The sequence below is a fragment of the Lampetra planeri genome, chromosome 19 (genome assembly GCF_965212315.1).
Source record: "Lampetra planeri chromosome 19, kcLamPlan1.2.h2, whole genome shotgun sequence".
NCBI lineage: Eukaryota > Metazoa > Chordata > Hyperoartia > Petromyzontiformes > Petromyzontidae > Lampetra > Lampetra planeri.
This window is the reverse complement of record NC_136125.1, coordinates 262,203-277,187: the sequence shown is the minus strand read 5'-3', so window position 1 is coordinate 277,187 and position 14,985 is coordinate 262,203. Positions and strand designations below refer to the sequence as shown.

At 45.5% G+C, this 14,985-nt stretch overlaps 1 protein-coding gene across 2 annotated transcripts in view; it reads right to left on the bottom strand.

Moving 5' to 3' along the window:
* LOC144723933 (tyrosine-protein kinase Tec-like) overlaps positions 1-14,289 on the bottom strand; it is a 70,270-nt gene extending 55,981 nt beyond the window's left edge. Inside the window, exons 1-2 of one of the 2 annotated variants that reach the window (XM_078602709.1) lie at positions 13,924-14,289; positions 9,827-9,931 (exon numbers count right to left, since the gene is read on the bottom strand). In XM_078602709.1, the coding sequence (XP_078458835.1) occupies positions 9,827-9,931; positions 13,924-14,130 (312 nt within the window). In that variant the 5' untranslated portion in view covers positions 14,131-14,289. The remainder of the gene's footprint in view (positions 1-9,826; positions 9,932-13,923) is intronic. The other variant, XM_078602710.1, reaches the window with a different exon arrangement.
* Positions 14,290-14,985: the final 696 nt, after the last annotated feature.

Below are 14,985 nucleotides of genomic sequence, written 5' to 3'. Positions count from 1 at the left end.
AAATTGCAGGACCTGACTATATTTTGCACGTGGTGATCAAGCGACATATTCTGGTCGGCGTATGGTGCCGAGACTCTTCAGATGAACTGAAAGGTGAATCCTGGAGTCTTCGACCGCCACACCTGATCCTCCCACAAACGTTTTCACCTGAGCCTGAGTCCCAACCAGCACTAACGCACGCCAACCACTTACTTGCGGTCAGTCGCCTCCTTATCACTCTTTTATCACAACTATCATGCCGAAGACTCTTCTCATGAACAGACTGTTTCGTCTCATCTACATTGGTCAACTACCATACTGTAGGTCACAACAACTCACTCACCCACCAACTAAACCCAACCGACTCACCGACTCACCAACTCACCAACTCACAAACGAACTCACCGACTCATCTACTAACTACCCCATCAATTCACCAGCTCACATATCAACTCATCGACTCACCTACCAACTAACCCACCAACTCATCTACTCACCCACCAACGTTCAGACTCACCCACCAACTAAACCCACCAACTCACCCATTAACTCACCAAACTCACCTCCAAACTAACCCACCAACTCACCGACTCACCCACCAACTCACCGATTCACCAAACTGTAGGCCACAACCCATCTCTGCTTCGTCACTCGCACTGCTCAACTCTGAAATCCTCTCGCATCGTCCCCTTTCCCAAGGTTTTAAAGTTGTCTTTTCTAAATTGAATACACGTGTTGACTCTCGTATGTTACATGTTAGACATTTCTGTTTGTTGCTGGCCACTCTACGTTTTGGGCACGTGCTCAATAACTGTGTTTAGATGCAGATACAACTTATATAATCTGTGTTGAGTGACGCAATGGGTAGTAGCATCGAGAATGAGAATTCCCTTTGGTAAAGCGTGTCACTACATGTCTGCCATTTAACGGTGGGATTGCGTACTTTATTTTGCACCTAGATGTATGAGCATTTAAGTGTCTGGTGCAGCAGAGATAACGCTGGTAATCGGAATATTATTTAGACTGGAGGAGGAATCCGATGAGCTATGAAGATCTTTTTTCACAGATAAACAGGAGGAGCACGGGGTTAGCAGGGCAGTGTCTGTGTCTCGGCTGGGCATGTGGATACAATGTGTTGTGCAGTAGAACCACGCGGAGACAAGGAATACTATAAGGGCTGTTGCCGTTTATTAAACCACTCTCACACTCGACATCCTACACTCACACCAGTGTAGGTGCACTCTATCTCGGTCCTTCCCCGGACACTGACACTATTTGGACCCTACCCTCGGCTATCCCTTGGCTCTCTCACTCGTCTGCCCGGGACGGGGGATCAGCCAACACCGTCCCGCGACGAGGAGAGAGACCCTGGTCTTCTACCCTACTCTTGTACTCCGGAGATCCCTTAGGCTCTCTCACTCGTCTGCCCGGAGCGGGGGTTCAGCCAACACTACTCCCCGACGAGGAGAGAAACACTCACTCCGGCCGGTCCTTACCCTGGCTCCCCACAACGACTCCGCCTTCATCACGGGGTCCCCCTTAAGGATCCCTTGGGCAGCTCCTCCCCCCAGCTCAGCCCCGCCATTGTTCGCGAAGGTGCTCTCCGAAGCCCCTTACGTAACCCGTGACGTTACGTTACCCTTGACTGTCAACCCGTTAGCACCTCCTTCTGTTCGCCCCCTCATTGGTTACTCACAATACTCCACGACAAATGTAAGGGGTGACAGTCCGGAGGGGCGGTTCGTGGAACTAATCTAAGGTGTTTGCTGGGCAATATTTACAGGAAATGTGGACAGAAAAACAGTGAGAGGCATCTTCTGGAACAATTCATACAGGGCTGTAGCCTGTTACAGACAACTAGTCTTCTTCCTTCTAGATTTAAAGCTTTCGTGACTGCAAGGAATCATCTTCTTAGGTTTTTTCGGTAAAGTCACGTAGAAAGTAAAATAAAATAAAAACAAAAATCACGACGTTTCGGAGGCAACACAAGTCTCCGTCATCAGGTGGGACCGTCACAGCCAGATTAGCTGTATCAAGTGAGGCAATGATTCAAGATGTAATCCCTTAAAAGCGAGTTGAGGGGGGAGGGAGAGGGAGGGGGGAGCTCATCAGACTATGGTAGCCAATGAAAGGAACGTATCGGGAGGGAGGGGGGGCGAGGCCAAAAGGGTGGGCGATGGACGTGGAAGCGCTTGTGCGCAAGCGGCCAATTACTGCACACGCCAACACAATGGAGCGATTGTGCGCAAGCGGCCAGCCACTGCACCCGCCAACACAATGGGCAGAGAGGAGGAGGGGAGGTCTAATACACATGATAGACAAAAGAACGAAAATGATGATGGGTACAAACTTAGGGGGAGCTCATCAGACTATGGTAGCCAATGAATGGAACGTATCGGGAGGGAGGGGGGGGCGGGGGGGGGGCGAGGCCAAAAGGGTGGGCGACGGACGTGGAAGCGCTTGTGCGCAAGCGGCCAATTACTGCACACGCCAACACAATGGAGAGAGAGGGGGAGGGGGGGTCTGATACACATGATAGACAAAAGAACGAAAATGCTCATGTTTATACCAATGCTGGCTGAACAATGAAGAGAGTACTGTTAAAATAACTGGGGATGTTAACACTCGGTAAAGTACAGTAAAATAGTGCCTGTCAGATAAGATGGTCCAAAAAATTTGTGATTAAGTCTTTTTTGCGTGGTTGATAACATCTTTCCAATGATTACTAAGTTTGTACCCATCATCACAGTTGAAATTATGTCTGTGTTTGTATATTTGTATGGCTTCGTGTACAAACCTTTGATGGTAGCCGGGAGGTTTGCAGAGAACCTTGGTCTCGGAAAAGACAATTTCATGAGAGCCCACCGAGTTGTAGCAATGATCGGCCACGGCAGAAGAATCAGTTCTGCCGTGTTTCAGATCTGACTTGTGCTCGCGGACACGATCAGAAACATGACGTTTCGTTTCTCCAATGTAGCAATCACCACAAATGCAACTCAATTTGTAGACTCCAGGATACTGTAAGTCAGGAACGACATCCTTCACAGATGGAATCAGATCACGGATTTTATGCACTGTACTGAATCGGACTTGGATCTTATGTTTGTTTAGAATTTTGGAGATCTTTTTGGTCACGCCAGCTATGTATGGTAACGTGATGGTTTTGGTCGGAGTTTCATGTGGCTGTTTCTGTGTGGTGGGAGAGACAGCTTGGCGGATAGTACGGTCAGAGTATCCGTTCATCCTGAGGGCCCGATGTACATGTCTTAATTCACCGGTCAGGTGGTGTTTGTCAGAAATGCCATGTGCTCTGTGGTATAGCGTTTTGATGAGAGAGTTCTTTTGAGATGGGTGGTGGTGGGAATCCGGTTTCAAGTAGGAGTCTGTGTGGGTGGCTTTTCTGTAGACAGAATGTCCCAAGGAACCGTCAGGACTCCTCTCAAACAGAATATCCAAGAATGGTAGTTTACCGTCTTTCTCCACTTCCATGGTGAATCTGATGGATGGGTGTCTAGAATTGATGTGGTCCAAGAAGTGGTTCAATGCTGGGAGGCCATGTGGCCAGATGACGAAAGTGTCATCCACATATCTCTTCCACAGGGAAGGACGCAGGGTGGATGTCTGGATGGCGTCTGATTCAAACTTTTCCATGAATATGTTGGCTATAACTGGTGACAAAGGGGAGCCCATAGGGGTACCCTCATTCTGTTTGTAGAAGGTGCCATTCCAGGTAAAATAGGTGTTGGTGAGGCAATGCCTAACCAGCGCAGGTGCATCAGAATTCAATCCATGTTGGACTAAGTCCTCAATTATTGTTAGGGTGTCCGGTACTGGGACTTTGGTAAACAAAGATACTACATCAAAGCTGACGAGGATGTCATCAGGAGATAGTACCATGTCCTTAACCATAGAGACTAATTGGGTTGAGTTGAGTACTGCTGAAGAGGTCTTGCCTGTGAAAGGGAGCAGAGTATCTGATAGAAAACGGGCTAGTTTGTACGTAGGAGAGTTTATCGTCGACACAATGGGTCGTAGCGGGGTGCCTTCCTTATGGATTTTGGGAAGACCATAGAGTCTGGGAGGTCTTGCCGCCGATGGTTTTAGAGAGGGACGTTTGCTTGGTTCGATTAGGGAAGTCGAACTCGTGATGATACTGTTGGTTTTCGTCGTTAGGCTTTTAGTGGGATCGTTTTTAATTTTGGAGTAACTCCCATCATTAAGAAGGTCCAGGATTTTGTTGTTGTATGAATCTTTATCCATGATGACCGTGGCATTGCCCTTGTCTGCCGAGAGGATGACTATATCATCTCTCTTTTTTAGGTCCGCGAGTTCAGAGCGTTCGTTTTTGCTGATGTTACTAGTGGGTTTCTTAGCATTCTTAAGAATAGTAGCTATTTCAGCTCTTGCTACATCCGCATGGATGTGTCCTATGCCTCTGAGGGCTACATCAATCTGGGAAATCATATCCTCTACTGGTATATATTTAGGGGTGACGGCGAAATTTAGTCCTTTGGCCAGTACCGTTTTTAGAGTGTCAGAAATTGGGATGTTACTCTGATTAATCACGGTCTTGTTAACATCCAGCTTTGCGATGTGTGGCTCTGGTTTCTTCTTAGATAGGAGGTTGAATTTAGAAATCAGGTTAGCTTTGCATTTGGCTGACAGTGAGTCAGCAGAAGCAGAAGTCATGTTATCAACGTGGTTCCAATCAGAAGGTGACATTTTTTGTGTTAACATTAAATGTGTTTGTTTTTATTTTACTTTCTACGTGACTTTACCGAAAAAACCTAAGAAGAGTAGTCTTCTTCCTAGCGATGTTGCCGCTGTGGCACAGGGTCCGCTTTTCGGCATTGTCTTCTCCATTTGGCTCGGTCCAGGGCATCTTCGGGGGATGCGTTGACCGTCTTCATGTCTTCCTTTATTCGATCCATCCATCGCTTCTTCGGACGTCCGCGTGGACGGCGGCCCTCTGGCTCAATACGCATGGCAGTCTTGGCCACTGATGACTCTTCACTTCGCATCACGTGGCCGTACCACCGAAGCCTTGCCTCGAGCATCTTGTCCGCAATGGGGGCCACACCAAGTTGCTTCCGAACGTCTTCGTTCATGACACGATCCCATTGAGTCAGTCCAAGGCTCCATCTGAGCATCCTCATCTCCATGGTATGGAGGGCTTGTTCGTGTACAGTTATGGCTGGCCAGCACTCGGATCCAGAGTGCCACCGGTCGGACGATGGTCTTGTAAATTTTTCCCTTCAGCCTATCCGGCATTTTCCGATCACAGAGGACTCCGGTGACTTGCCTCCACTTCATCCATGCCGCATTGACTCATGACCTCACAAACACTCGTGATGCTTCCATCTGAGCTGATGGTGGAGCCCAGGTACTTGAAGTCCGTCACTTTCTTCAGATCTTCTCCGTCAATGCTGATGGTGCCGTCGGTTTGGGGGCCACACTCCATATACTCCGTCTTTTTGATGTTGAACCTCATCCCGTTTTCGTCCAAACGTTCCTTCCACAGGCGCGTTTGTCTTTCCACATCTCCTCTCTCTTCATCTGAGAGTAGGACGTCATCCGCATAGAGAATTGACCATGGCAGGGGCGTGTGCAGGTCAGCAGTGATCGTGTCCATGCACAGGATAAACAGGAGTGGTGACAGGGCCGATCCTTGGTGCACTCCAACGCTGATGGGAAATGGCGGTGATATGCCCACTGCGCACCTGACTTCACTGGTGACGTTCTTGTATAGGAGTTGCACCCAATGCACGTAGGTTTCAGGGACTCCATGGGATCGAAGCGAGTGCCAGATGAGGTCGTGGGGGACCCTGTCAAATGCCTTTTCAAGGTCTAGGAATGACACATGCACAGATTTGTTCTTCTCTCTGTGCCTCTCCAGCAGGAACCTCGCCGCGAATATGGCGTCCATAGTGCCACATGCTTTGACGAAGCCGCATTGGTTGGGTGATAGGGTGATGATGTTTCTAATCCTCGTGTCCAAAACTCGCTCAAAGATCTTCATCGCATGACACAGGAGCCGGATTGGCCTGTAATTCGAGCATTCTGCCACGTCCCTTTTACCCTTCCAAATTGGAACCGTCGTGGTAGTCGACCAGGCTTCTGGGACCTCACCGGTGCTCGTGATGGTGCTGAAGAGCTGGGTAAGGAGGGCAGCACCCTGCCTGCCAAGGATCTTCCAGGCCTCAGCAGGTATATCGTCCGGGCCAGTCGCTTTCCCATTCTTCATTCTCTTGATAGCTTGTTCCACTTCGATGATGGTGATAGGCAAAACGGGACAGAGGACGTGTTCAGCGCTAATAATCGGTGGGTGGGGAAATTCCTGGTTGCAGATTCCAGAGAAGTAGTCGCTCCAGCGTTGAAGGATGGCGGGCGGGTCTCTGAGAGCGCTGTGATTCTCATCCTTTATGCATTTAACCTAACCAATATCCTGAGTCGAACGATGGCGCGCCTCTGCCAGTCGATAGATCTTATTGGCACCTTCTGGGGTGTCCAGTTCGACATACAGTTGGTCGTATTGAGCTAATTTCACCGCTGCTACTACTCGCTTCGCTGCCGATTTGCAGTTTCTGTAGTGTTGGTAATCCAGATCTGCGAGCGTTTGGTGCCACTTCTTGAAAGCTAGCTTCTTCTCTTTCACTGCTAGCTGCACTTCTTCGTTCCACCACCATATTTGCTTGTCAATGAAGCGTTTTCCCGGCTTAGTTAGCCCCAGTGCTTCCGTTGCTGCTGTGCACAGTTGGCTGGCGAGATCTACCCAAATCGCATTCGCTGGTCGATTGGTGTTCACGTCAATCTGATTGAGGGCGACTCTCAGCTAATCCTTGCATTCCTTCATCCGCCACCACATAATTCGCTGCTGTTCCGTTGTTGGTGGGCGATGTCGCTGGCCAATGTCCATTTTCATGTCCATGACCAGGATGCGATGTTGTGGGGCGATGTTGTCCGATGGTATGACTTTAGTGTTTGTCACCATTTTCAGCTTATCCCGCTTGACAAGCCAGTAATCAATTTGAGTTGATCTCCCACCACTGGCGTACGTAATGAGATGGGACGGTCTCTTCTTGAAGAAGGTGTTGGCGAGGACAAGATCATGGGCTTCCGCAAAGTCCAGGGCTCGGTTTCCCTCATCGTTCCGGGTACCATATCCTTGGCCACCATGGTTTCGAGGGTATCCATCCCGGGCGTTTCCAACGTGTCCATTTAGGTCTCCACCAATTACTAACTGTTCTTCTCCGTTTATCAATTGCATGTGTCCATCAAATTGTTCCCACAATTCCTCCTTGGTATCTGCTGGGCAGCCAGACTGTGGCGCATAACAAGATACCACCCTGAGGCGTAGGTCGTTTGAGTCGATTTCGATGGACATGAGGCGGTCGGAAACACGGTGGACGGCCACGACGTTTCTCGTAGATTTTGGCTGACTGCGATTCCAACGCCATTCTTGGTGTTTCTTTCACCGTTGTAGAACAGTTTGTATCCTTCTCCAACCTCCCTGGCCTTTGCTCCACTCCACTTCGTTTCTTGGATGCATACGATGTCGATACGACGGGCCTTTAGGGCAGCTGACAATTCTCGACTTCTCCCTGTTAATGTTCCGATGTTGAGTGTTCCCAGCCGTAACCGGAATAACTTCTTTAGCCTGCCCCGTCCATGAGCAGGTAGCCCTCGTCCACTTCTCGCGTCGTTTGGGTGAGGACGGCGCGCGTTTCCCCCAGGGGGCGCCCTAGCTTGTTCAAAGTTGATTTGACGTTGCCATAGATGCGACACAGAAATACTTTGGCCGGTGGGTCGCTCCATCTGACGCCAAAGACCCTCACTGTTGGTTGGAATCCAGCCGGCACCACGGGGAGGTGGTGATAAGATTTTGCCGGCCTGTTACAGACAACTAGTAAGTTGGTAAAAGTGTTTAAAAAAATCGAATACCAGTTGTGAAAGTCATGAACCCGTGACTATTTCCACTGGAATTAGAGTCTTGAAGGCACTGCGATGCACGGGTGAAGGCCCAACCCGCCCTCGTGTCTGAGTTGAATGGTGGAAGGGCTTCCTCTGGAGGGGACTCCAGAAGAGGGTATTTTTTTGGTCTACTCTTTCACGCTGGATGGCAAGTCAAGTGTGCACACCATTACACCGCCGTAGCAGTCACCTTAGTGTCTTAGTTAAAAAGGTATGGATGTTTTTATTGCTCTGGACATTTCTATATCTGCTTAAACCTGGTAACAACCAGTTGCTTTCTTTTTTTTTCATTCGGTTACCGGGAATGGAAAAATATATACGATTTTAACAACCCTGTTCTCTTATAACATTGAGGATTATATCTATGAGACCCTATTTATCAGTATCAAGATGATTAAAAATCCATATAATATGCTTTACCCCTTTCCGGCAGAAATACGGGAGGCGTTACAATGTCTAAACACCAACTAGACAACTAGACACCCAATCTTAATTTGGAGCTTTCGTGACTGCAGGAATTACTCTTTGGTTCTTTCGGTAAAGTCACGTATAAAGATAAAATAATAAATTAAATAATAGCATACGACGTTTCGATTGCAACACAAGCAATCATCAGGTATAAAAGAAATAGCAACAAAAATCTAACTAGAAAACTATAGACAGACATATAAGCAGACAGATATCACAAAAATACATAGAGAGAGAACACACATCGGCACACAGAAAGAGAACGTCTCTGTGACGAGGCCTTAAATAGAGAGAGGGGGTCGGGGCGGAGAGAGGGAGGGGTTAGAGAAAAATTAGCATGTCAATGAGTAGGATGACGCGTGGTAAGGTACGCAAGCTTGAAAATTAGGAGAGCGGGTGAGAGACACACTAAATTAAATAACCTAGCAAAATATCGAAATGTAATGTAATGCAACACAGAGAGTCGGTCAACACACAATTAACGCATAGTCTGGTTGATTACCTATTTCAAAGATTGCTAAGTTAGAAGTTAAGTGTGAAATTTGAAAGACACAAACACGAAGATCGCTACACAGACAGAGAGAGAGAACAAAAAACCCAGAGAGAGAGAAAAAGATAAACTTAAAACTTCCCCGTAGAAGTGGTTAAATCTTAATTTGGAGCTTTCGTGACTGCAGGAATTACTCGTTGGTTATTTCGGTAAAGTCACGTATAAAGATAAAATAATAAATTAATTAATAGCATACGACGTTTCGATTGCAACACCTCCCTCTCTCCGTCCCCACCCCCTCTCTCTATTTAAGGCCTCGTCACAGATACGTTCTCTCTCTGTGTGCCGATGTGTGTTCTCTCTCTATGTATCTTTGTGATATCTGTCTGCTTATATGTCTGTCTATAGTTTTCTGGTTAGATTTTTGTTGCTATTTCTTTTATACCTGATGATGATTGCTTGTGTTGCAATCGAAACATCGTATGCTATTATTTAATTTATTATTTTATCTTTATACGTGACTTTACCGAAAGAACCAAAGAGTAACTAGACATCCATCACAAGGCATTCAGTCTGCATTAACCACGCATGTCTGTGGTAAAACATACAAACAAACAAGCTCTGATAATAGTGCATGCATTGTCCTTGAAACTAATTGGCCTACTCCAGAGCTACAGTGTCCTGAATGGCCTCGTCTTACCGGTGTTCGACCAGAGAACGCCAACAGACAAACAGCACAAAGACAATGCAAATATCAAAGCACACATCGGTCGAGTCGAGCAGTCACATCTCTTGAGGGATTTCTACTGCCGTTGTTTACTGGCAGTGTGTCTGTCAAGCCAAGGCGGGTGTCTGTGATGGCCTCTTGCGGGTGCTTGTGTATTGGGCCCTCGTGTTGGATGTGAAGGGGCTCCTCACTTGGAAGGGGAAGCGCTTCTCTGGGCTGGTGTAGGGGGTGGTCAGCACGCGGTCCACGCAGCGGATGCGGGACAGCAGAATGCATCCCTTTCGGCTTCCGATTTTCTGTGGAACGAGGGAGAGGATGGTTTGACGTTAATCATATTATTATAAAGTCACCTGCGCAGTGATGGCTCAAGAAATCCAGAAGCTTAGCAAAAAGGCATTCACTATACAGAGCGCAAAATAATCAGGAACGTCTCTACAGGGAATATTAGCACATCCAGTTAGCACGGTTGCATACTTATGGAGCGAAAGAAGTTCAACATACATATACATGGATACGAACAGAATAAGTAGCTAAACACATTATGTTATGCACTATGCTGATAAAGTATTCGTTTTATCCACACTACACTCATGAGTATTGTGAGTTCAGAAATGTAATAATAGGTTTTCCTCAAACATTGCAGTGTGTCCAGTGGACGCGAGAATACCTTCGTCGTTATGTGGAATCTGGCGAACCTGTGCCTTTGTACTGTGTACACCGTAACCTTCCATGTGCTCTGTCAGTGTGTTCATCTTACGAACAAAACACCCCAATCATTTGTTTTAATTGGAGGGACAGATGTGGCATATGTGCACCGCCTTCCCCTCATCCACCTCGGGGTCGGCAACCTGCAGTTCTTTAAGCACTGACTCAGGCATACCTGTCAACCCCTAATCAGTGCCTACCTAATTACAGGCAAATTCAGACCTTATTGGTCACCCTGTGTCCTTATAAATATCAACGTTCATCCTACAAAGTGCCATCACAAGGGAGAAACACGAACAAATATATATTTTTTGCCCGTATTGAAACGGCTGTACGACATATGGACCTGAAAACTCTATTTCCCTGTCTCCTCTTGTTGTAAGAAATGTCTCCTCTTGTTCTAAGAAATGTCTCCTCTTGTTGTAAGAAATGTCTCCTCTTGGTGTAAGAAATGTCTCCTCTTAAAAAAATGTCTCCTCTTGTTGTAAGAAATGTCTCCTCTTGTTCTAAGAAATGTCTCCTCTTGTTATAAAAAAATGTCTCCTCTTGTTCTAAGAAATGTCTCCTCTTGTTGTAAGAAATGTCTCCTCTTATAAGAAATGTCTCCTCTTATAAGAAATGTCTCCTCTTGTTGTAAGAAATGTCTCCTCTTGTTGTAAGAAATGTGATCTTTTGTTGTAAGAAATGTCTCCTCTTATAAGAAATGTCTCCTCTTGTTGTAAGAAATGTCTCATCTTGTTGTAAGAAATGTCTCCTCTTATAAGAAATGTATCCTCTTGTTGTAAGAAATGTCTCCTCTTATAAGAAATGTCTCCTCTTGTTGTAAGAAATGTCTCATCTTGTTGTAAGAAATGTCTCCTCTTGGTGTAAGAAATGTCTCCTCTTATAAGAAATGTCTCCTCTTGTTATAAGAAATGTTTCCTCTAGTTGTAAAAAATGTCTCCTCTTGTTGTAAGAAATGTCTCCTCTTGTTGTAAGAAATGTCTCCTCTTGTTGTAAGAAATGTCTCCTCTTGGTGTAAGAAATGTCTCATCTTGTTGTAAGAAATGTCTCCTCTTGGTGTAAGAAATGTCTCATCTTGTTGTAAGAAATGTCTCCTCTTGTTGTAAAAAATGTCTCCTCTTGTTGTAAGAAATGTCTCATCTTGTTGTAAGAAATGTCTCCTCTTGGTGTAAGAAATGTCTCCTCTTATAAGAAATGTCTCCTCTTGTTGTAAGAAATGTCTCATCTTGTTGTAAGAAATGTCTCCTCTTATAAGAAATGTCTCCTCTTGTTATAAGAAATGTCTCCTCTTGTTGTGAAAAATGTCTCCTCTTGTTCTAAGAAATGTCTCCTTTTGTTGTAAGAAATGTCTCCTCTTGTTCTAAGAAATGTCTCCTCTTGTTGTAAGAAATGTCTCATATTGTTGTAAGAAATGTCTCCTCTTATAAGAAATGTCTCCTCTTGTTATAAGAAATGTCTCCTCTTGTTGTGAAAAATGTCTCCTCTTGTTCTAAGAAATGTCTCCTCTTGTTGTAAGAAATGTCTCCTCTTGTTCTAAGAAATGTCTCCTCTTGTTGTAAGAAATGTCTCCTCTTATAAGAAATGTCTCCTCTTGTTGTAAGAAATGTCTCATCTTGTTGTAAGAAATGTCTCCTCTTATAAGAAATGTATCCTCTTGTTGTAAAAAAATGTCTCCTCTTATAAGAAATGTCTCCTCTTGTTGTAAGAAATGTCTCATCTTGGTGTAAGAAATGTCTCCTCTTATAATAAATGTCTCCTCTTGTTATTAGAAATGTCTCCCCTTGGTGTAAGAAATGTCTCCTCTTACAAGAAATGTCTCCTCTTGTTATTTCGGTTGCCGACCCAGGCCATAGCCATCCCTCCACTTATCAATGCTGCATAGAGTATTGTATTTAGAATATTGCATATTTTACATAGAGTATTGTATTTAGAGTATATTATACAATACATAGAGTATTGTACTTCGAGTATAGTAGACAATACATTGAGTATTGTATTTAGAGTATAGCATACAATGCATATTATATTGTATTTAGAGTATAATATACAATACATATTATATTGTATTTAGAGTATTGTAAACAATACATAAAATATTGTATTTAGAGTATTGTATACAATGCATAGAGAATTGTACACACGATATAGGGTATTGTATTTAAGTAGGATATTGTATTTATAGTATACAATACATAGAGTATTGTATTTAGAGTATTGTATACTATACATAAAGTATTGTATTTAGAGTATTGTATACAATACATAGAGAATTGCATACAATATATAGGGTATTGTATTTATAATATTGTGTACAAAGAGAATGTCATACAATACATAGAGTATTGTATACAATACATATAGAGTATTGTATACACTACATAGAGTGTTTTATACACTACACAGAGTACTGCATTGTATTTAGAGTATTATATACAACACATAGAGATGAGAAAGAGAGAGCAATGGAGAACAGAGTAGGTGATGGTTTGAATAGGAATTAAATGCTACAGCAATCACTTTTGAAGTGCAAATGACTACCAGAGTTATTGTCATAGACAGCTAAAGTCTTCTGTGACGCCAGGTAGGCCTCACTGCGTGGGGCGGTACCATTGGGGCATCACTATTTTAATAACGCCGTGCCCATTCATGAGTTAGAACGGCATTACCAAGTAGGCGACTGTAAACACCACAGTTGTCATGTTCTGCTGAAATGAGCATTGAGGCAAGTGCTCGCCACCTGTTTACAGCCTCGAGCCAGCAGTGGACATTCCACATTCCTATGGCAGGAGTGAGTCTCTCCATAGGACAACCACTGTCGACTTTCCTACAAGTGGTTACTTATTTTGTATCATCAACCCCCGGAGGGATGATGGGCTGGGTCAATCACCAACCAGGATTTGAACTCGCGACCCTCCGATGGTGAGCAAGTCGCTCTCCCGCCGAGGTCGACTTTCTCGTCGCCAGGCTCCAGTGTGGAGTACAACCCGCTCAAAACAAACACACTCGTACACTCGTAACATCGAGCTGCGCTCACAATATTATTGTTTACGTTTAATCCACTGAGATTGTTTCATGATTGTAGGACATTTTCTAATTCAGGATCAGTGCTGCAATCATTTGACATGGTCTTAAAACAGCCATTGTGCGTACAACGTTTTTGTCACAATGATCTTGCAAAGCTGATAAGCTCGAGAAATCGAAGTACCAACCTTTTAAAGTTGCTCATTGTATAGCCACGAAAACATGTATCAATGGTAACTGTTGTATTGACAACCAAGAACGTTGACATAGAGTCACCATGACTTTATCCGTATAGTTACACTAACTTCCCCCTTTCCACAGACGAAGCAAGAACATGTTTGTAATTCAGCCCAGGTGTACTTTTAAAACTGTGCAGTCTTACTCTAATAAAGTTCCACATAGCAATACCGGTACCAGATCTCGCGACAAACCAATTCCTGCTACCCGAACACAGATCCCAACCGGTGACAATCCTAAACGCCGATCCATTGTTGAAGGACATCAGGCCGGCGTTCCCCATGAGTCGAACAGGAGCTACATGCAGCAACGACTTGCTCACCTGGCTCGTGGGGTTGCACTCATAGTAGCAAAGAGAAGATTTGTTGAGGACGAACAGTCGCTCTTTGTAGTTGAGGGGGGAGAGCTTCTTTTTCTGCTGGGACCTCTTGAGGAGGATCTCGGAGAGAAGACAGTCCGCGCTGCTCCGTCTCACGAATTTCAGAGGATGCTCAGAACTGGCACTCCACGACGCACTGGGTGAATACATAACTCACCATGGGCAGTCGTGTCAAGAGGCGTGGTTGTGAAGTGTAAGGTCAGGTCAGTGTTTTCAACTATCCCGGCAAATATTTCCAACTTCAGAGCAACAAAATTGCGTGCCGAATATGAGTGTGGTGGAGTGATCGCTACAATTATGTTGGTGATCCCTTTCTAACCTCGTGCGCCCCCCCCCACCCCCTAACTGGTCCCTGTGGTTTTTTTGCTCGCTATGAGAAATGGCCGTGGGCGGAGACAGCCTCCTGCAAGAGCTCTGATAAAGTGCGCGCGGAAGTACCGCAGCCCGCCACGTGCCCGACGTTGCGATCTCACACTGGAAACACACAAACGCTGTGTCCAGCACACACACACACGCCGGGTCTAGCACACGCGCCGGGTCCAGCACACACACACACGCCGGGTCTAGCACACACGCCGGGTCCAGACACACAGACGCCGGGTCCCAGCACACACACACACGCCGGGTCCAGACACACACACGCACGCCGGCACACTGGGTAGCCTGGATCCCCAAGCGCTGGACATGTGGGCCGCCGAGCGGGTTTTAGAATTGGAGCAGCGGTGCAGAGGTTAGCGGCCTGCCCTACGAAGCTGGTCAACCCGTATTCGATTCTCGGCTACGGCTAACGTCGGCGGTTTTTAACCCAAGCACGATTACCACTGTTATTATATCGCGTGCGTGTTGGAACTTTCCAGAGGGTCTGAACGATAATTGATTACAATTACTAAATACATTCACTTTGTAAAAAAAGTTGTAGATCGCGTTGAATAAAATCAATTGTGCCGAGATTAAAAAAATACATTCTTATTGATCTGTTTTTCTTACCCCTTTGTGAATGCTGAC